At 40.3% G+C, this 22,258-nt stretch overlaps 1 protein-coding gene across 1 annotated transcript in view; it reads right to left on the reverse strand.

The window, feature by feature from the left end:
* Positions 1-1,348: 1,348 nt before the first annotated feature.
* The window catches only part of CAAP1 (caspase activity and apoptosis inhibitor 1), a 36,085-nt gene continuing 15,175 nt past the window's right edge, over positions 1,349-22,258 (reverse strand). Inside the window, exons 5-6 of the mRNA XM_054986852.1 lie at positions 14,301-14,374; positions 1,349-2,865 (exon numbers count right to left, since the gene is read on the reverse strand). Of these exons, the coding sequence (XP_054842827.1) occupies positions 2,528-2,865; positions 14,301-14,374 (412 nt within the window). The 3' untranslated portion in view covers positions 1,349-2,527. The remainder of the gene's footprint in view (positions 2,866-14,300; positions 14,375-22,258) is intronic.

The following is a 22,258-nucleotide window of genomic DNA, read 5'->3' on the forward strand; positions in this document are numbered from 1 at the left end:
AAGAAATCATGACAAAGATTGGACAGGTATGGTACATTTTCACAATGCTTGGGGGTTCTAAGACCCTCCAGTAACTTGCAGGTACAATGTTCCTGCACTCACTTGAGATGAGACCAAACTGACCCCACAACCCTTTCAGATGAAATTTCAAAGAAAAAACAGTCATATGCAGTGGCCTGGCATTGAGAAGATGAGAGGCTTCTCAAATTAGGAAAATATGGGAAAGCATAAAGCATCATCAGTTAGTGCATAACTTGAGTCAACTGACACCACAAATACAGGTTTTTTTTTAAAAAAATGATAAAATCGATGAAGGTAAAAACTTTAAAAGATACTCTATTTGCATACAAGACCAAATGCTGCAATATGAATTGTTAATTAATTTTGACTGTAATAATCTAGTTAGCTGCGAGTGGAAACAGAGTACTTACTGGAGGGGACTAGAGATAGGCAAGTTACAAGCTGAAATGGAATCTGAGATCCAAAGTACCAGAAAACCAAAATACTAAAATCACAAAAGGGAATTCCCTCCCAGATTTCTCCCCCGCCCCATTAATTGTCCCCCATCTCCCCCCCGCCATGGCTATTTCCCCACTCATTCCAGTTGTCTCCTTCACTTAACTCACTCAGCTGATGGTTCCCAAATGTCAATCAGTGCAATGCCAGTTCCACCCTTCATTATATTTTTCACATATGCAGCCTTATTGGTTCCCTTAGCTCTATCCCCAGTTTAAAAAGCCAGGAGGACAAACTTAAAATGGGCAGCTGCTATTCAATCAGCAACTACCCACCAAGGCTCAGATGAGTAAGCATGCTCCTCCACTGTTGCACACCACCCACACAGGGCCCTGTGCTGTGCTCAAAAAGACTCTGAGAGGGAAAGGAGGGAGCAAACCCTGCTTACCTTTTGATGCATCTCCTCTGGTCTTCTTGACTTCCAAGTCTCATAGCAATATTTTAAAATATCCTGTGCATGTGTCAGAAAACAACATCAATTTTATTGATTCATGTCACACTGGGGAGGGACGGTGACTCAGTGGCACAGCATTTGCTTTGTGTGCAGCATGTCCCGGATTCAATCCCAACATCTCCATTTGAAAGAATCAGGTGGCAAGTGATGTGAAGGACCTCTGCCTGAGACCCTGGAGAGCCACTGCCAGTCAGAGGAGACAGTGTTGACTTGATGGACCAGCGGTCTGACTCAGTATAAGGCAGCTTCATGTGTACTGATTTAAATCACATGAATACTGATTTGTCTTTTCTCTTCCCCTTCCCTTTTTCAAGATCACGGGTGTTGGCAAGCTGTGCAAACACAAGAAAAGAACTGCAAGTGATATTTATAATGGATGTAAGGAGGCTTTTATAAAACATCAGAATGCTGACATTTCATGGTCTGCAACATATTACACGATGGTGTGAAAAATAAATTCAGCTATTCCAAATGGATACAAATATCTCCTTTTGTATTTTTAAAAAGAAGATAGAAAACACTACAATTGATGAAACAACAGTCTGGAAGGAAATAATCAACCACAGAAATGAATCAGGTGCTTCTGTATCTTCCCAGTATTGAATTTAAAAATAATCCATAGCCATATTCATTCCACAACTTAAGCACACATTTCAGTCTTCCAAAGCAGAAACTCGGTTATTTTTAATCATTTAATTCAGAAGCTGGGCATCCACAGACTCACAGGTAAGTGCTCCCAAACAATCAAAGGTTCTTTCTAAAGGAAGTGGTATCAGACATGAACACATCAACTTACAGAAGTTGCTAACTAAGGAAGACAAGAAACAAGTTTAAGTGCAAACTACACAGATTATGAGTGCCCATGGACAGTGTCATATGCAACAAGGTCAAGCGGCAGCCAGGGGGTCAAACCCTTTAGGAGGCCCAGCCACTGGGACTAATGTTTCAATCTTAGCCCTTTTCCTAGGACTATCCCAGTCAGAGGCAGTATACACCACTTCTAACTTGCTTAGATGCTGTACCAATGGAGTGACTCAGTTCCAGCGTCTGCTCTTGTGGTATAAGGCATTCCAGAGTGCTTTCTCAATTTACATGCTCTATACCTCTCCATTTTTCACAGGCAGTGCCTCCACCCCCTTCTCTCTACACTTGATCTCCTAGGCGAAGTTGCCCAAAGGCTTAGAAAGACATACAGAAAGAGCTGGCATGGTAAACGCCCCATGCTGTTCTTGAAATTCTACTGTAAGGCACCAAGATTTAGCCAGAGAGGCATGTTGTCATCATTTCACAATTCACATCCAGAAGTAAGCTAGCACGAAGAAAAAGTAACCAACCGAGTCAAACAGTGTTAACCAGACAATCTAAGTAAGCCACGGAGGAAGTTTACTGATGGCAGTGACAAAGTGCTGTCAACTGTTTCAGCCAAGGGTCAGGATACTCAAAGTGTTTGAACAAGGAATGTCAAATTCAGTCCAAATACATTTTAGCACTGAAGGGGGCTGACATCACACCCATCAAAATAAATATAGACATCTTGCAAATGAAATTGCCCAGAGGCTATTTTTTTACATCTCCAGCTTTCATGAGGGCCTTAATAGCCCTGGCTCGCATCTCGAGCTCCAGCAGCTCCAGCTGCTGTGCTGATGGGTGAACATCATCTGTTGGAGGAACTGCTAGTGCTGCTGCCTTAGTCTCCTTTGGCGAGGATTCTGCAAGCCCCAGGATCTCATTCACACTTTTCTCAATGTCCTTCTGAAGGTCATCTATCTGACCATCTCCGCTTCTGACAGTCCTTTCAGGCACAGTGGGGTTCTCTTCTTCATGGCACGGGCCTTCGATATCACTGTCATAGGCATCTGCATTGATGCTGAGAACATCGCTGTCTTCTCCTTTGCCTGCAACACAGAATCAATAAAACAAATGGAGAAATTCAGAAGCCTGAAAAACATGGCTTTTCAACGTGCAAAAGAGTGCATCGACGTAAAAATATTCCTTTGCACAGATTTAGAGTATAGGAAAGGTCATCTATAAATTAAAAACAACAGTTTCTCTCTTTCCTGCCCTTCCCCAACTTTAAGGCTGATCTAATTTAGACAAGTTTAATGCATTTTTATTCCAATTTAGAAGAACATGCAGTAGACCAAAGCTGCAGTGCTAGGAAAATTTATTCCATCATATGGAATTGCATGATCTATTTTCCTAATTAAAATGTCATAAGGTTTTATATCATAAGGACGCGTCTGCATTACAAAATGAAAGTTGATGTGGAGAGCCTCTGGGACTGACTTCTGTTTATTATTTTAGAAGTAAATTTAATTCCTAAAGTGCCGTTTAAAAATACTCCTAACATATACTGTAGCAAAAATACAAAAGTAGGTCACAATATACCAATAGATGTTGTCTTACAGAGACTTTTAATGAAGTGTTTACATTTACATTATCTCAAGCACAATTAGAAAAGATATTTTGTTCAGTTAGAAGCACAGATTTTAGAATGTTTTGATTTTAAAAATACAAGGAAACTAGTCAAATCTCTGACATTGCTTCTAATTTTGTAGCAATACGTCTATGACTTCTTAGCCTCAGTTACTACAGATGCGTGATCTCTTACCCTTTGGAAGTTCTTCATGAACACTGTTTATCTGCATAACTGCATAACAAAACAATTTAATGCAATGAACTAGCAAAATCATTCATCATATTTTTATCTAGGGTTGTCAGATCCCCTGGGGCTGAAAGCAGGGGGATGGAGCTGTCATTGGGGGGGACATGCCTGCATCATACTGGAAATGATGTCATTCCTGGCACAATGTAGAAGCAACAGGTCATACTTGGGACTGATTCAGTAAAAACTGCCTCCAAATTTAGTGTCTGGGACCAATTTTTATTGACCCCCCCTCCCCCACAGCATGTTGCTTCCACAATGGCCTGCTAGATGCCCTTAGGAAGTTGGCAACAAGCAGGACATGATAAGGATAGCCGTCTTCTATGCCTCATCCCCAGTGTGGAAACTCCATTCATAGCTATTATGGTATGGTTAAATCAGTGGAAGAATTTTCCTTCATGAATCTCTCTACTGCTTTAAAAAACACATCTAAGCTATTGACCATCACGACCTCTTGCAGGAAGAAATTCTATAATTCTGCACTGTGTGAAGAAGCCCAATTGAACTTACTGTCAATCAATTTCATTAGACAATCCTCATGTTTCAGAAGAGAGAGAGCGCATAAATCTCTTTTAATTCACTTTTAAGTTTATGGAAACAGTCACATACAATTTCTAATTGGAAATATATAAAAGTGAAATATATAAAAGGTTACATTAAGGAAATAAAGAAGGAAATTGCTCTTCATTTTGGTCCAAATTGTGTGTCTAAAAAATCCAGACTTATTAAAGCCGTTCTTAATTGGAAAGATACTTATCTCAAATAATTTCATTTTTTCTGCAATTTCTTAACATACGCAACATTGTTTTCGAAATGGGATCTTCATCATCATCAACAATATTGATATATCTAACTCTCAACATGGCCTCATATGTGGATTCTTATATCCAAAGATGAGGGCCATGGCCAAACAAGACAGATAAACCTGAGAAAAGCCCTAGGTTTGTAGAATAAATGAAAGAAAAGAAAACCTTAGGGGGATTTTTTAAAAATTCCAAATGTGGTGTAGTGGTTAGTTTAAGACTAGGATGTGGGAGACCCAGGTTTGAATCCCCACTCTGCCTTGGAAGCTCGCTGGGAGACCTTGGGCCCGTCACATATTCTCAGCTTTACCTAACTCACAGAGTTGTTGTAAGGATAAAATGGAAGAGAGGAGAATGAGCAGGAATGTTTTTGGTGGACAAAACAAGCTGAGTGGAAGGAGCTAAAGACTTCTTTCACCCTATTCTGGATCTCTCCTTGAGAACACAGCCCCACAGTTGAAATCCATACAAGGAAGTCTCAGGGAAAAGTATCACTGAACTGAAAGAGGCGTAGGTATAGCATTGCCACAGTTTCTGGTTCAAGTTCCACATATGACTAGGAAGACCAGAAGGCTGTACTCCCAAACAGTATAGGTCTAATATTCATAAGCCAAAACAGTTTCTCATCGGTATGTTGCTTTTTGTTTTACTGCTCTGGTATTTTGTAATAAAATGCTGTAATTTTCTCTAATGATTTCTTGTATTTTTATTACTTTTATCATGAATCATTTTGTTTTAATGTTTCAGATTACGAGCCGCCTCGAGCTCCTTCAGTTGAAAGTATGGAGTATAAATATTTCAAACAAGTAAATATTTGCTATGCCTTGTACTACTCTACCTACATTTAGTGTTCCAGTCTAGACAAAATTTTGAATTCATTACTTACATTAAAATGCTGAATACAAAAATTGCTTACCCACTGGTAAATCTTATAGGACATGTAGTTTATTCTGCTAAAGATCAATATGCTGCTTTCTGGGCAATTCTTTACATACAGTGGTTTTTAAGAGCCAAGGAGGGGAAAAATGGTCAACTCTTTACACACAGTCTAGCAAAAGCACAGAGATAAAATGTACAACTATTCTTCTATTCAGTTTACTGCAGTAGCTCACAGTATTATATTCTTCTACAAAATGCAGCTAAGTAATCTCAGTATGGCTTTGGCTTACTGCTCTTAAGAATCTTAGCCCAAACATTTACATTTGTCTGTTTTATCTATTTTGGCTACCAAACAATTGTCAGTGATGCCTGCCACAATTACGACTGAAAACACTGCAGTTTTAAATTGATGGGTGGTTTAAAATATAGACAGCTTTCAGTTTGTGCTGGAAGAAAAGCCTAAAGTAACAGTACATTCATTTGCAAGCTCCTATATTCCATTAATGATAATAAAATGATAGCACTAGACCATAACACCTAGAAATAATTACGTGCTTTATCAATACTTTACTAAGTCATTTTTTTTCTTAGGGAGTCTGTTTTTTTAATTAGCCTTTTTCCTTTCGGTCCAAAATATTTTCTCTCACTGGAGTGCTTTTACAGAATTAGCAGTTTTTTTTCTCTAGCTTCTGCTTTCAAATCTCTAAGGCTGGAAGCAATATTGATCTGCTACTATTGCTCATCAGCACCACAGTCACTGATATACTGGAAACCAATATAAAGCTGCCTCTGAACTGCAGATCCTGACCACTGGGTAATTTTAGTTCCAGTAAAGGTTCTGTTATGAAGTGGATGCTAGTTCATATGTAATAGGAACCATGCCTTATGCTCTATCATTCCCCCTGCATGGTTAGATTCAATTAGTTACTTCCAGTTTAACGCAAAAGTTTGTCTGCTGTTACAACCAAACTTAGAAACTATGCTTTGCATTTGCCCTACAAACCAGTTTCACACTACGGTTTAGATTACATATAAAGTGACCCTACTGATTTAAACAGCAAGGAATGTTTGATACTTTTAAGTCAAAGTTGGTTAACTGGTGGCCTGGAAATCTTGGGGTTTCATTTGGTTTCCACTAGCTTTGCCAACTTCAAAAAAACAAGTAAAACCACCATTGTTTCTTTTTCTTGATCTGCTAATTTATATAGACTCTGGAAAAATAAAGAACCACTGGCTCTGCATTCTGAAGGAATTTTACAGGAACCACTGCCCTCAGAAATAGCCAAAGATGTCATTCCATCCCAGCAGTCAAGCACTATATTTGTTTCGTCCTACCATTTTTGATTATTGAGAAAGTGTATACGCCGCTTCTCCAAAGACCTGCCTAAGGCCACTTCTAAAGTTAAAATAAAACAAATAATAAAAACAACAAACATAAAAATATAAATAAAATATAAAATAAAACAAATAATAAAAACAGCAAACATAAAAATATAAAAACAAGGGCTCCAATAAAGAATTAAGGAACTCTGTGTATTTCCACTAAGACTTTCAATTGCATGCATCAACAGCCCCCTCCCCCTTTGCCTGCTTCCTGATTAAATAAAGTTGTGCTATGGAAGAGGGACATGGGGCTGAATATGTGCTTCAAAAGCACAAGCTTGCAACCCACAGTGCTGTGGATAATTCCTTACAAAGTGCATAGAGAATGTTGCTGATGGAGAGATCACAAGAGGAGATAAGGCAAAATGAGACAGACCAACAAGACAGTGAGGATTGAGAGAGACAACAAAGGAAAATTGACAAAGAAAGAAAGAGAACCCGATGACCAAACCCATGCCTTCGGCTTGTCATATACACATCTTCCAAAATGGCCTGCCACCAGTAATTAAAAGGCTCCATGATCCTAAACATTTATGCTACCATGCTAGTCTCTCAAGCTATCTGCAATACCACCACAATGACACACCTTTTAGGAAGCTACATGTCTGTTTTAGACCACCAGCAGTGATGATTTTGTTGGCTCTTGCAAATATTTCCTCAACTTACTAATGAGTAGCATTTCACCTCTGCAAGAAGTTCCAAGAGGTTTATTCATCAGTTTGGGGCCTTGTAAGGAGAATGCCCATTGAGAGCTAGAAAATTTCCAACATGTGCTAGTCTCTGCTCATCATGAAAGTTTCGGAAAACAAAGATTCTAGAAGTGTATTGCTGTCCTGTTAAATATTTTAGTGCCCTTGGCAATAACTGCACACTGTAACACAAGACTGGCTACACAGATGTGAGGATTTCTTTTGGAAAATGTAAAGAACTAAAAACTTCTCCATGCACATGAAAAGCAATATTCTTTGCTTGATCTTTATACTGGATACTTTCCATTCTCCCCAAGTTCTGCACAAAGGCTGAGCAACAGAAAACATACTACTGAAATTAATCTGTGTTGGTTCCAAAATGATTTCAAGCAAGATTGCGGCCAGAAGTCAGTCCCCACCGCCTTAAATCAGAAATGGGGAGGGAAAAAATAAAGGCTTTAGAAATTCTATCCTGGCTTTAAATCTTTTAAAGAAAGAAAAGCCTTAACTTTGTTTGTGTGTGGCTTGGTTCTTGTGTTTATGAGCAAAGAAGAAAATCTTTAGAAAAACATATTTTCCTTGACTTTTTATGATATAACTGGTATCTGGAGGGGAAAGAAAAATCAATACTGAACTCTAAGAGAAATGTATAATAAATGTTCTTTCCCTGCAAAGTAGGAGGTACACCTTTATAAAGGAACCAGAAAGTAAACTGCTTCATAAGGGACACTGTGTTAAAATCTAGAAATATATGCAAAGAGGGCATTATAGTCTATAAACATATTTTTGAAGATAACATCAGTACAACCACAATGCCAAAAATACCCACAAATATAGCTTAGCTAGCATGTCTGGCTCATGTAAACCCAAGACTATGGCCAGAATCCATGTAAACCTAACCACCAATTACGTTCTTAATTCCTGTAATAAAGTAAGAGTTTAGACAGTTATTAAATATGTCACAGGTTCAGTGGAACCAGATAAATACTCAACTAATACTACCACTGTAAAATGCACTCACGGTGTAGTGGTTAAGAGCGCAGGACTCTAATCTGGAGAGCCGGGTTTGATCCCCCACTCCTCCACTTGAAGGCAGCAGGGTGACCTTGGGTCAGTCACAGCTCTCTCAGAGCTCTCTCAGCCCCACCCACCTCACAGGGTGTTTTGTTGTGGGGATAATAATGACATAATTTGTAAACAGCTCTGAGTGGGTGTTAAGACAACCTGAAGGGCAGTATATAAATCGAATGTTGTTGTTATTATATTAAGTTCATGTATTAGGAAGATGGTCCAGCTAGAAAAAAAATCTAAGTGTCATGGGCACAGTCTCTCATTTCTTATAGCTTTTTTAAAATCATATTAGAAATCTAGGCAAAATACAAGCTTTCAGTCATAGTTCTTCGAGAAGCAGTTATCAAAAAGAACATCCAACATTAATCTGCAAAGTATGGATTTTACTCTCCATTATGTACCACCTACAGAAAGGCAAGCATGAACTCCAAACCCTATCTGAGTGCTTTTAACTTGCCAGAAACGAAGTGTGAGAAAGATCAAAAGAAATGGGAATCAATGGGATTAAGGAATGGAAATTCTTTTGCCTTGCTACAGGTCACTAGTCCATATTTACTTAGTACATTGTTCAACTGAACAGAATCTCTCTGTAGAGAGAAAGATTTCTCTGACTAAGCCCTGGTTCAAAGTTCAAAAGTTATGTTCCAGAGCACTCATCTCTTTTTGTCAAAGAGCAACGGATCCAAATGAAAAGGACACTGACCTGGGGGAATGAGACAAAACTATTTTTTGGTGAAAACCATTTATCCCTCTCTGGTAGAAACAGGAAGTTGCCTTAACCTTAAAAGCATAAACAACCCCTAGATTCTCTTCAGTTTCATCAATCTTCACAGAAGGCACAATAATCATCAAGCCCTACTGGCCCAACAAATGTTTAATTAGCCGAACTGCTTCATTTCACGTTTTTGCAGCGTTAATTTTACATAGTAATAAAAATCTCTATTGGTGTTTCTAACCTTTTTTCATTTTGAGAACTTATATTTATTCTCTCAACTTGGAATTGTGAAATTCATTTCCGGGCACTTAAATTATCTTTCTTAACCACTTTGTACTCATTTCTGCCAACCAGCTTTTGCAGTTTTCATCTTAAACATTACAGATTTGAGCATGGAAGGAGAATAGTTACTAAGCTTGACAATTTATGCCCACACAGTTTCAAAAGCACTTTAAAAGCGAACACCCTGACTAGTGTTGCCATTGCCCAAAGCCATCACGAAACAGTGCCTGATAAAGTCATAAAAAGGACAAAGAAGCAATCACCTGCAACAGTCATCAATTCTTTCTGATAGCACAGAAGGAAGAGAGGAAGTCTGCAGGAAACATGTCAATGCAGAGGTCATTCCAGAAAGTTCAACAAGCAGTATGCTTCTCCAAGCCACAGCGTTCTACTATCTCTTGGTTACCTTATGATAAGCATTTCTATGCAGTCCAATTCTCCCTATTAATTACTTTCACCATAAATATCTAAATTAATTACTTTTGCCATCCAAATTAATTACTTTCGCTATCTAAATATATATCTGAATATATATTTTTATATGTGAAATATGTTATAATATACTATGTTTTTATTGATCTATTTCTGGTTTTTAACTGTATAAATTGATGTGTTTTAATATGTTGTAATCTGCCCTGAGCCCTTCGTGGGGAGGGCGGAATAGAAATCCAAAGATGTTTAAAGGGCCCCGCTGCTGCTTGCAAGCAATGACAGGGGCCTTTAAACTCAGCCCCGAAGCTTTCCGAAGCATTACGAATGCTTCAGAAAGCTTTGATTCGGGATTTCCGAATCTTTACGGATCAGGTCCAATTTGGGCATTTTTCCCGAATCGGATTCCCGAACTGCACATGCCTAGATTACAGTGCAGTAAAAGCAAGGTGACACATACATTAAACAGTGCAATAAATTACAGCCCTGTTCCATCATAAAATGTCCTCCTGAACATTTCTGTTTTGAACATTTGGCAGAATGGTCAAAGTTTGTGAGCCTTCTGACCTCCCCTGGTAGGTTGTTCCCCAGGAGCAGAAGCCATAGCAGAGAATGCACACGTACAGGCTGTTGCCAATCCTTACCCATTAGTGGGTTGGTTCCCTCAGAAGACTTTGCTCAGATGAGTGAAGCTGTTATGGAGCAGCATAGCGGGAGAGATGGTCCTGCAGGTATGTTGGTCCCAAGACCATTAATGGCTTTGTAGGTGATAACCAATACTTTGAACTGAACCTAGTTACTAACTGGTAACCAACGGACGGACTGTAGAATGAGTATGATATGCATGCTTCTTATAGAGATGGATAGTAAACCAAGCTGTGGCACTTTGAATCAACTAGAGCTTTCAACTTGACTTTAAGGGCATACCTATACACAGTGCATTAGCTTTAACCTAATCTCCAGTAGTAATATTGGGTCCAGTATAACCCCTAGGCTTTTATCTGAATCAGCGAGTGTCAGCTTGATGCCAACAAATGAGGGAAGGATGATTACCTCGGTCTTCCCAACTAGCTTCACTTCCTCTTAATGAAGGATATCTGTAAAATCTTCCACGATCCTGTTGTTCGCAAGAACGTAAGAGTCCTGCTAGATTAGACCAGTGGTCTATCTAGTCCAGCATACTATTTACACAGATTTACACAAATCTATTTTGTGGACAAGGACGTAAATTGATGTGCTTTCTTGCAATCAAAACAGTATTGTTTTTATATGGGGTATTTTTATGCCATCCTCTCAAAAGAGAAGGAGGCGGGAACTTTCTGGGCTCACAATGAATTTTATCTGATTATTGTTTGTTTATTTTTAAAAAAATATTCATGTCCTGACTTCCCTTGTGGCTCAAGGCAACTTTCAAGTCACAGTTGAAACATTATGCTCTAAAACAAATATGATACAATCCCAGACACCCTCCTCCCCCAACAACTATGTCTGCAGTTTATACCCCATTAAAAGACATGGCATATGAAATGGCTTTGCAGCACCCCCTGAAGATTTCTAATTATGGTGTATCCCTCTTCTCCTCAGGGAGCCCATTCCTCAGTGTGGGAACTAGAATGGAAAAAGAACAGGCCATACTTGAAGCCAGGCAGACCACCTTAAGTAGGGGACCTGCCAGTATGCGGCAAGCCTGAAGACTGTACTTAGTGCACAGGGAAATGCGGAAAGAGACAGTCCTTTAGATATGGGGATCTTAGATCATTAAGAACTTTAAAGGTCATAGCCAGCACCTTAGACGTGGAAAACAACTGGCAGCCAATGTAACTGCTTTAAGATGGACAAGATATGATTCCCATCAGCTAAACCTGACAATAATCAAGCTGCAGCATTCTGAACCATCTACAGCTTTCAGGTTATCTTCAAGGACAGCCCAACATACAGCTCACTAAAGTTATCCAGCCATGAGTTTACAGAAGCATGGATCAGCATGGTCAGATTAGCTGAGTCTAAGAAAGGAGAGAGTTGGCAAAACAGATGCTGCTGACAGAAGGCACTCTTGGCCACTAAACCAATCTGCTTTTCAAAGAGCAAGGATGGGTGCACGAGCCAGTCTTGGCAGCCAATAAAATAACACCCGATTTCCACAGGAACCATCAACTTACATAGGGCAGAGCAAATCTATCATGATGACCACCCCAACAGAAATGTTCCAACTTTCTCAGCATAAATATAATGTAATTGGATCCAGAGTGAAGCTAAGCAGATAGATGATGGCATGGAAAAGGAAGATTCACCCGCTCCTCTTGCACTACTAGTAAATGCCCACAGAAGAGGAAGAGAGGATAGATGGGACTGAACCTCTTCCAGTGAAATTCTAAGCAGGGTTATAGCCTTCTAAGTCAATTGAAGATATTGGGCTGAGAAGGGCATAACTCTGCTTGGGATTGTGATGTTACTCTCTAGCCTCACCCACCACCCATCCCTCAGCCAGATGTGATAAGCTTTTCAATATAAATAAATGCCAGTTGCTTTGTCCCATTTCTTATACTCTAGGATAACCAAGAGTTTCATTCCAGGGACAAATACTCAAAAGGAAAATTGGCATCACTGACAGTGGTGCTCGATTAAAACTTCCAACATGAGAATACAACCCACCCACTTCCTAAATGCCAATAACATGGAGTTTTCACATAAAACAAGGTTGCACTTATCTGTGATGTGAGACATGAGGGATGAAAGCCAGTCCCTGGCAGGGAATTCTGGCCAGGGCACTGGATGCATTAACATTGCGAAACTCTATGAATGGAGGATGGGGATGGGGGACATAGGTTAGAAATCCACAGTGTCCTCATTCCACAGGTGGAAGTGCTGTACGCTAAAAATTAAGCACCAGGGAAGTGCAAAAAGTTAACAATGGTTTACACCCCTACTTTAAATGTCTTTGGAGAACCAGTAAGGAGAAGAAAGTTTACAGCGCTTGAGTTCCAAAAATAGTCAATAGCACAAGAAGAAAGGTCCAAGTCCTTCTAGTAACTCAGTAGAGACTCTTATTCACTTAGAAGTGCAAGACACCTGAGACTTTTTGCAGCCTCAGGTGAGATATCCTACTTGTAAAAGTGAAAACACTGAACAATCCTAGCAAAATGTGGATCGACTAAAACTGAAAAGGCAAAGGAAACTTTATCGCAGCCTCAAGCGGGATACTCTAGTTGTCGAGCATTTTACAAACATCCAAGGTGTTGGAATTCTGCCACCAGCAGTTTGCATCCCTAACAGCAGAGAGATTCTCTGCAGGAAGGGTAGAGAGATGTGTGAATAAGACAGCCAAGCACAACTGGAAAGTCTACAACACACAAAATTAGATGACCTGGACCTAAAATAGACTTTTCCACCTGTCCTCCTTAGCAAATAAGGAACACTCAAAAATAACAAGCTTTTTCAGTCTCAGGGGGAATACTGAATAGTTCAGTTAACAGGAAGACAGGTGAGGTGGAGAAGACATTGGGTTTTGAGCCTATAAAGCAACACAGATGTGAAAACGAATTCTCAGGAAACTGTGAGTAGTGGAGAAGGCAGACCGCTAAATTTTTACTTTCTCTTATAGTGTAAATCATCAATAAGGATAAACAAATGTAAAGGATTCAACAACAAGCCTGTCCTTCTCCACAGAGTGTTGTCTATCGGGACTGAAGAATGCAGTGTCTCTCTGTGAAGCCACAGTTAACAGCCACTACTTTTTTTTCCTTTTAAATCCTAGCATGGACTAGGGCAGTCCCGCTCCAGATTAAAGGAACAGACTCATCACATACACTACAGGAGCCTTTAATCAAGCTGGTATTTTCCAGGATCTGGAAGAAGCCTCTCTTGAGCCATAATAACAAAGGGAAAGACAGAAACTTTTCTTCTTAAATGTAGGTGTATTCTTCACTTGAATGTCTATTGAGGGTTAAAGACTTTTAAAAGAAATAATTCTCCTTAGCTTCAAGGATGAGGTGAGGGAAAAGCAGAGAATAGCAATGGAATCTCTCTCTGTGGCGGCAAAAAGAGAACTGGGGGAATACTGCCCCTCTTCTTGGTCATGTGATGTTTTGGGCAGGAAAGCACCAAAAGGAGGAGAGGTGGTCCTAGTCTTTTAGAAAGCTCTGGAAATCTTCTTCATGGTTGGCCTGCATGTGCACAATCCCCAACATATGCCTGCACAGAAGCCACACAGATGAACAAGTAGCTTTTAATATCTGAAAGTCAATTTTATTATGCAAATGAGTTAATACGTCACCCTGCATTACTATACACATGATCTACAGTGTGGTACTGAGCAGATGCCTCAAAACATTTTTCTCTATTGAGATAATATCAAACTACTGTTATTCAGGTTCCTTAATTTAAAGACAACACTCTGACTTTCCTTAATCCTTACCTTGTTTTGGGTCCAACCCCTCCACTTTGTTATCTTCCTTCAAAGAAGAAGTAGAATCTATGCTATTGTCTTGTCTGTAAACAATCAAGGGCAGATTTAAATTAGCGTACTTTATATAAAAACAAGCACTTCAAGTATAAAAATACCCTCACTGCTCCCAAATCTGAAATGTCGAAGGAATATTACTACAATAACACGTTTGTTGGCTGTTTTTCTAAATGCTGGCCAGGCTTCACAGACTTACCATTGGCATGCCTAAAGGCAGACCTCCATGCCACGAAGTAAACACTTTTGGAGAATCTCCTGTTTCAGATGTGATTTGCCATGTGGCATGAAAAGAGAAGCTGCTGCTCGAGAAACACAAGCCCAAAGCCAGAGCCAGACTTGTGCTCAAACTAAAGAAATTACAGGTTAGGGCCTCAGATTATTAAGAGCTCCCAATTTTTTTTTTAAATTGTATTAATATACTTATTTTGGTAATGCTATGGGCCGTTATTTTGAACTCCTTTCTTTTTCAGTTAAATTTTGCCTTTAACCCTTCTCTTACACCCTCTGGGTAGATTGCTGCCCCCAAGAATTATATTCCAAAATAATTTAAATTTCCCCTTTAATAGCGTGCCCAAGCGTCAGGCTTCTTCATGGGTTTAGGTGGCCCTGAGGATCCGAATGGGATATAGGAATAACAGATACTCTGGGATTAAAAAAAATGAACGTTTATTTTTACAAGAAGCGTATCGATTTTATACTGATAATTAAGCTTGATGGTTCCAAAGATAGTTATCAGTTCTTAAAGTTTCTCTTCATAGGCTCAGTCACACAGATATATACAAACTTTCTCTCTCAGGTGCACACACAGTTTGCCTGCTTCAGACAGAATGAAAGTTCTCTCACAGACGCACACAGTCCAGGCTTCCACACAAGTTGCCCAAATAAACTACAATGAGAATCCCCTCAGGCTTCCATACAGTTTGCCTGACTAAACCAGACTCAATATTTCTCTCAGTAATAGGGTTGCCAGCTCCAAGTTGGGAAATTCCTGGAGATCTGGGAGGTGAAACCCGGAGAAACCTGGAGAAAGTGGGATTTGGGGAGGGAAAGGACCTTGGCATGGCATAATTCCATAGAGTTCACCCCAAAAGTAGCCATTTTCTCCAGGTGAACTGATCTCTGTGGCTTGGAGACCAGTTGTAATTCTAGGAGATCTCCAGCCGCTACCTGGAGGCTGGCAACCCTACTCAGAAATGCACAGACACCTTCAGGCTGCACATAGGTTGTCTGCCTTGCCCAGGTTGAATCTGTTACCGAATCTCAGTAACGAAAAACTGCAGTTCACTCCACCCCAGGGTGGATTTGATTTAAATCAAACTGATTTAAATCACAATTTAAATCATGATTTAAATCACTAGTCAGTAAGGCTTGATTTAAATCATAGTTTTCTGCATAAAGACTAATTCTTGCTGGTATAACTTTAATATGCAAGTAGATGAAGATTGTTCACAAACTGTCATCAGAATAGGCCAGTTCTTGATATACTGCTCAAAACAGTCCACCACAGAGTTCCGTCTAACATCTTGTGGGAGCGTTAGCTTGGTTCCACCCATCCTTTTCAGAGCTGCTGCAGCAAAATGATTGTTATGGAAATATTTAGCAATTTCAACAACATTAGTCTTTATTTCTGGAACACTTAAGTCTTTGGCTAAGAGGTGCAGCAAATGAGCACTGCAACCATATGTTATTAGCTTTGTATTCCCTTCCTGCTCTTCTAAATTTCTTCTCATCTTGGATATATTTGCAGCATTGTCTTTAAGGTCTTTTTCTCAACTCTGTTCATGTTATAACATTTTTGCTGTGAAGAAGAGGCGTGTGATCTCTGCTGAGCTGACACAAATTCAGTTTTGAGAACTGCAAAACCAAGCATTTGTGATAATATCTTGTAGGCAGAGAAACTGCCCAATAACCTTACAAAAACATCTGGAAGAGCATGACACTGTGAATGGATTAATGGAATTTATTTACCAAAAAAATTAAACATATACAGCCTTATTCTACATAATTAAAAACTAATCTTTATTTCATGATGGAATAACCTTTGGATGGTAATATATTTTCCTCAAAAAGCATTTTATTTAAAAAAATCCTATTTAAATCAAAAAAATCTGATTTAAATAAAAAAAATCTGATTTTTTTGTTTTTTAAAAAATCATTGATTTTTATCCACCCTGCTCCACCCACACTCTCAGTTATCAATCAATCACCTTGCTCACTCATCCTTCTCTTTCACTCCCACTCTTCATCTGTACCACACCAAGCATTTAAAGACACATACATACGTAAAATCATCACAGCCCTCTTAAACTTGACATAGCTCAGGGCCTCTCTATGTTTTAATCCAACCCTCTTCTTGGGTACATGGAACTAGCAGATCAGTTTTTTACTAAACACCAAGGATTGTATTCAACAACAACATTCGGTTTATATACCTCCCTTCAGGGCAATTTAACACACACTCAGAGTGGTTCACAAAGTGTTATTATTATCCTCACGACAATCACCCTGTGAGGCAGGTGGGGCTGAGAGAGCTCCAAGAAGCTGTGACTGACCCAAGGTCACCCAGCTGGTTTCAAGCAGAGGAGTGGGGAATCAATCCCAGCTCTCCAGATTAGAGTCATGCCACTCTTAAACACTATACCAAACTGGCTCTCAATTCAAACAAAAGCCAGTGGAAGATGCTAGTAAATTAGAGTTGCCAACCTCCAGATAAGGCCCAGAGAGCTTCTGGAACTATAACTGACCTCAAAGATCAGTTCCTCTGGAGAAAACAGCTGCTTTGGATGGTAGACTCTATGGCATTAAGCCCCACTGAAGTCCCTCCTGCCCCCAAAACCAACCCTCCACAGGCTCTACTCTCAAATCTCCAGGTATTTCCCAACCCTATGCAGATATAGATTTTCGTTACACCGTCCCCCTGAAGTCCCCTTTTGATCCCTGGAAAGGTGATGATGCCTAAAATTGCAGGACTCTTGTGGACAAAAAGCTACACAGGTCAAGAGGCTGTCATGAGGAATCCATCTCACTTCCACATGCAGAGCTCTGCAGGCAGGAGGAGATGATTTCATCTAATTCTCCTTGCTTAATATAGTCCCCAAACCAAATTGCTTTTTGTTCCTCATGAAAATATGCACACATTGCACTGGAAGTTGGTTGGGTATCACCCTGTATTTTGCTGTACAAAATTAGGTTGAGAAACTATAACTAACTATTTTCACAGATCCACACCCTGTACAGAACTGTCACCATTAGCAGTATCTTATGTCCAAGACAGAATACACAGCAACATAGTAAGAAACACAATTTTGCAAGTACACCTCATGCATTCAGACAATAATATAAATACCTCTCATGCATTTTCATTCTCCTCATGTTTAATAGGGCAGTCTGGCCCCAGGAGCCAAAGACAGTCAAATTAACATGATTATATCACTGACTGGGGGAAAAGCTCCTGCCTGGTTTTAAGACATAGTTACAGCAGATGCCAATTTTTCTAAACCAGAAACAATCAACTTTAATTGCCCCTGAGATTAACAAGAACAGAAGCACAGTGTCACAGGCAACTGAAAAAGAGAGATGAACATCTCTGGAAGGCCTAAAAACAGAACTGACCATATTAGCTATACTAAAATTTCTCCACCCTGTTGTAGGCTCTAGTTTTATCCCAGATGGAACACCTTACTCCTTACTACTACTACTACTACTACTACTACTACTACTACTACTACTGTCCACAGGCAGAAAATGCACCAATAATGGCCCATCGTAAAGTTTCTTTTTTCCAGGGTAATAGGGTAGTCTGGATTAGGATGTCATGAAGCAGCAAGAACAATCTCAACTGAATGGCCTTCTACAGAGAATGCTCATGAAATGTTAGGCATTTATACTGCATGTTTGACAATGGTTTAAGAAGCCCAAGTAGCCAATCGATGGATATATGATAAATTGTAGTTGCAAGAACTGAAGCTGTGAGCTAGATTTCTGTTTCAAACCTCAGTCATGAAAGCAGTCTTACACAAGCTGTTATATTGCAAGTTTAGGCTTCTAAAGTGTAATACAAAATAGTACAGGGCTACATTGCAGATTTGGTGTAGGGATTTTTAAGATAATATATGAGGACTTAAAAAAAACTAAATTGCTTTTCAGCTGATCCTCTGACAGGGCTGTGGTCATGCCTGAAGAAGGCACAGCTCTGGCTTTGTATGCTACAAAGTTCCTGATCCATATTCCCAGAAAGACCTTGGATATTTTCTTCTCTAAACCAGACTTATTGAAGGATGATGATGATGATGATGATGATGATGACAATAATAATAATAATAATTGATTTACGATTCGGTTTCGCTTTCTCAGCCATGCCGGACGCTCCTCTCGGCAGGTCCGGGAGGAAACGACCGGGCACCCTGACCAGGCGGCTGATCTGCAAGGATTAGCCCCCAGGACTCCCAGTTAGGGAGGCAGGGTCCGGGACGCTGCGGGAAGAACCTCCCGGAATCAATGCGGGGGGGGGGGGGAATTGCCCGTTTGTCCCTATGGAGGCCGGCAGACGTGTGCGGCGCCTTGAGTGCCGCCGGGCAACGAGAAACGGCAAATAAAAGAAACGGGCGGAAGCCTGTAAACAAGCGAATCCCTTCTGTTCTACAAGCGTTTGTGAAGGAGAGGTTGATCTGAAGAAGACTCACTCTTCCCCTTCGGTGAGTTCCAGGATCTGGCTGGCGCCCCCCCCCCCAAAATGGCAGCAAAGAAGCAAAGTCCCGCTCTCGGTAAGTCAATCTCGGCTACCTTACAGAAGGGAGAGTCGCTCGAAGAGTTGGTGCGCAGGGCGGTGGTGGAAGCCATAAAACCCTTTGTTGACAAGCTGAACGAAACTGATCAAAGGGTGGGCTCAATTGAAAGCGAAGTGAAAACCATTAAGGAAGTAGCGGGGGGGGCAGAGAAGTCTGCTCTGGAAAGTGCGTCACTTGTGAAGGCTACGAAAAAAGAGCTGAAGTTGGTGGAGAACCAGCTGATCGGGCTACAGGTGGAACGAATGCAGACAACTTTGTGTCTCCAAAATGTGAAAGAGGAGGAAAATGAGGATCTGTGGGATTTGGTCTCGGAACTACTGGCGACACCCGCGAGGACAACTAAAGAAGAGGTTAAAAGCGCCATTTTGGAGGTCCGTCGAGCTTCTTCAAAATATGCAACAAAGCGACAGTTGCCTCGCGAGATCATTATTGACTTTTCATTTAAAAAGATTCGGGACACTATCCTATATAACTCATACAATGCGGATTTGGACTTTATGGGTCTTAAAGTCAAGATTTTAAAGGACGTTCCATTTCTAGTCCGGAAAAGACGTTTTAAGTACAAAAAGTTCGCAGCTCTTCTGAGGGACCATGGAATAAAGTATAAATGGTTACTTCCGGAAGGAATATGGTTTAGACATAAAGATCAAGCCTATAAGATACTATCAGAAGATCAACTAAAGGATTTTGAGGATAAAAACCCGGAATTCCAGTGTACCAAGAACGAAGAAAAGGAGAAGCCTGAGGGGGGGGGGGAGGAGGAGAGCACCGCAGTTGCGGTTGCACAGAGAGAATTGCGTCCAGGACCCAGAAGGGGGAGGAAAGTTTAATTAGAATTTGAAATGTGTAATCTGTATGATTAACCACCCCATCATCATTTTATTGAGCTATTTTTTTCTATTATGGCAGTATGAAGGGAAAACATTGAAGTGTAGTGTTGAATGTAGTTTATCCTTCCCTTTATGTCCCCTTTTCCCCGCCCCTTCCCTTTCTCTTCATCCTTTTCCTTTCCTTGTGATAGTCTTGTGTAGTGTTATCGTAGTGTTGTGTAGTATACTGAAAAATAAAAAATTTATAAAAAAATAATAGTAATAATAATTGATTTACATACCACCCTTCAGGACAACTTAACACTCACTCAGAATGGTTTACAAAGTTCCTCACAACAATCACCCTATGAGGTGGGTGGGGGTGAGAGAGCTCCAGAGAGCTGTGACTGACCCAAGGTCACCCAGCTGACTTCAGGCCGAGGAGAGGGGAATCAAACCCAGTTCACCAGATTAGAGTCCCACCACTCTTAACCATTACACCAAACTGGCTCTCAGTTTTGCTTATATATCCACTGAGATTGTTTGAGGAGTATGAGACTAGTTTGTTGTCATGAAGATGATGCCATTTCCCCCCTGAGTGCACCAGATTTCAGCAAAAAGGAAGTGTAGAGAACGGAGAGCCAAGTGTACTTTTACAGCCAAAGACAGATCAGTCCACAATCCCACTCCACCTTCTTTTCCAACATAAGTTTTTAATAGTAATAGCTTGTGAATTTCTTGCTAGCATGGCTTTGCTGTACAGAATCACAAGACAGCAGATGTTGGCAGCCAAAGATGAATGCTGAATAGCCAGAAACAGGAAGGCAAAAAGGAAGGCAAATGGGCATAAACTGCAAAAAATGATGGATCAAGGCTAAGCTATTTTGCAATCAAACAAGTCTTGCAGCCTTGGTCATCAGTACCCATCACTGCATAAGGATTGCCTCCTTAGAGGTGACTCGTGTGCTAGTGCTCTGGTAGCCCTCAGATCTCTTGACGGGCCCACCATAATCTCTGGCGAACCAGACTGGGTAACCATGGTCTCTGGGGTTAAACCAAATGCCATTTCACTCCCAGACTGTTCCTCCCCAGTTTGGGCCACAAACTCATCATGGCTGCCTCATTATGACAGAAAAGTCAGGAAAGTCACTTTGGGAGTTTTTAACTGAGAGAATGGGATACAAATACTTTTTTAAAAAGCAACTGCATAAATAAAATCTCTTTGGTTGATGTTACTGAATTTACAGAACCTTGGGAGCAATCTACTTGAATGGAAAAGACCAGATAGTCTGAAAGGTATGTCCAGGGAACAACCTTAATATCACATATCCCAGAAAGGAAATCTGTCAATGACTGGAACGTTCAGTGGAGAAGCCCTTTTAAAGACACTATACATATGGGGTTACCACACCTAAAAGGAATCTAACTGCACTTACCATATTTGCCAGTGTAGTTCCATAACAATATAATTACTAGCCACAACAACAGCAGCAACAACAACTGCATTTATATACTGCTCTTCTGGACAGATTAGTGTCTCACTTAGAGTGGTGAACAAAGTCACTGTTATTATCCCCACAATGAAGCTGGGAGCTGGGGCTGAGAAGAGTGGTTTACCCAAGGCCACCTACTGAGCTCATAACAGTAGTGGGAATTGATCCAGCGGAGTGCTGATTTGCAGTCCATCCACTTAATACTATGCTACATTACCATACCCATTATAAGAAATGTTAAATAAACCTAGCCTCTGTCCCTAAAATGCACAGGTTTACATTGTTCTCCTTTTCTCCATTTTATTCTCACAAGACCCCTGTGAGGTAGGTTGGACTGAGAGGGGGTGACTGGCCCAAGGTCACCTAGCAAGCTTCCACAGCAGAATGGGGATTCAAAACTGGGGCCCCCAGATCCTAATCTGGCACTCTCACCACTACACACACTGTCTCTGAATGGCAATTCATTTTCTCTAAGCCTCCGTTATGCAACCTGAACAATGGAAAGCAGCTTACATCTTATTAAGTGGCTCTGAAAACAACATTCACAAAATGCTGCAGGAAAATGTAATCGAATAATGATAAGAGCTACTATCTTTTTGGGGGGGTGATGCTGCTTTAAAGATTTCTGTGTGCTTGTATGCTATTTTTGGAGAAAGGGAAGATTCTCAAAAATTGACCAAAAGGCTTCAATTTTAAGTTATCTCACCATAGTTTTCAAATATCTCATACAAAGCAAGAAAGCAAATGAAAGATTATACGATACACTTGAGAAGACAGGATACAGCTCTCCACAGGATCTTGAAATCATAGAAGGCAAGTCC

The sequence above is a fragment of the Eublepharis macularius genome, chromosome 8, assembly GCF_028583425.1.
Source record: "Eublepharis macularius isolate TG4126 chromosome 8, MPM_Emac_v1.0, whole genome shotgun sequence".
In the NCBI taxonomy this organism is placed as follows: domain Eukaryota; kingdom Metazoa; phylum Chordata; class Lepidosauria; order Squamata; family Eublepharidae; genus Eublepharis; species Eublepharis macularius.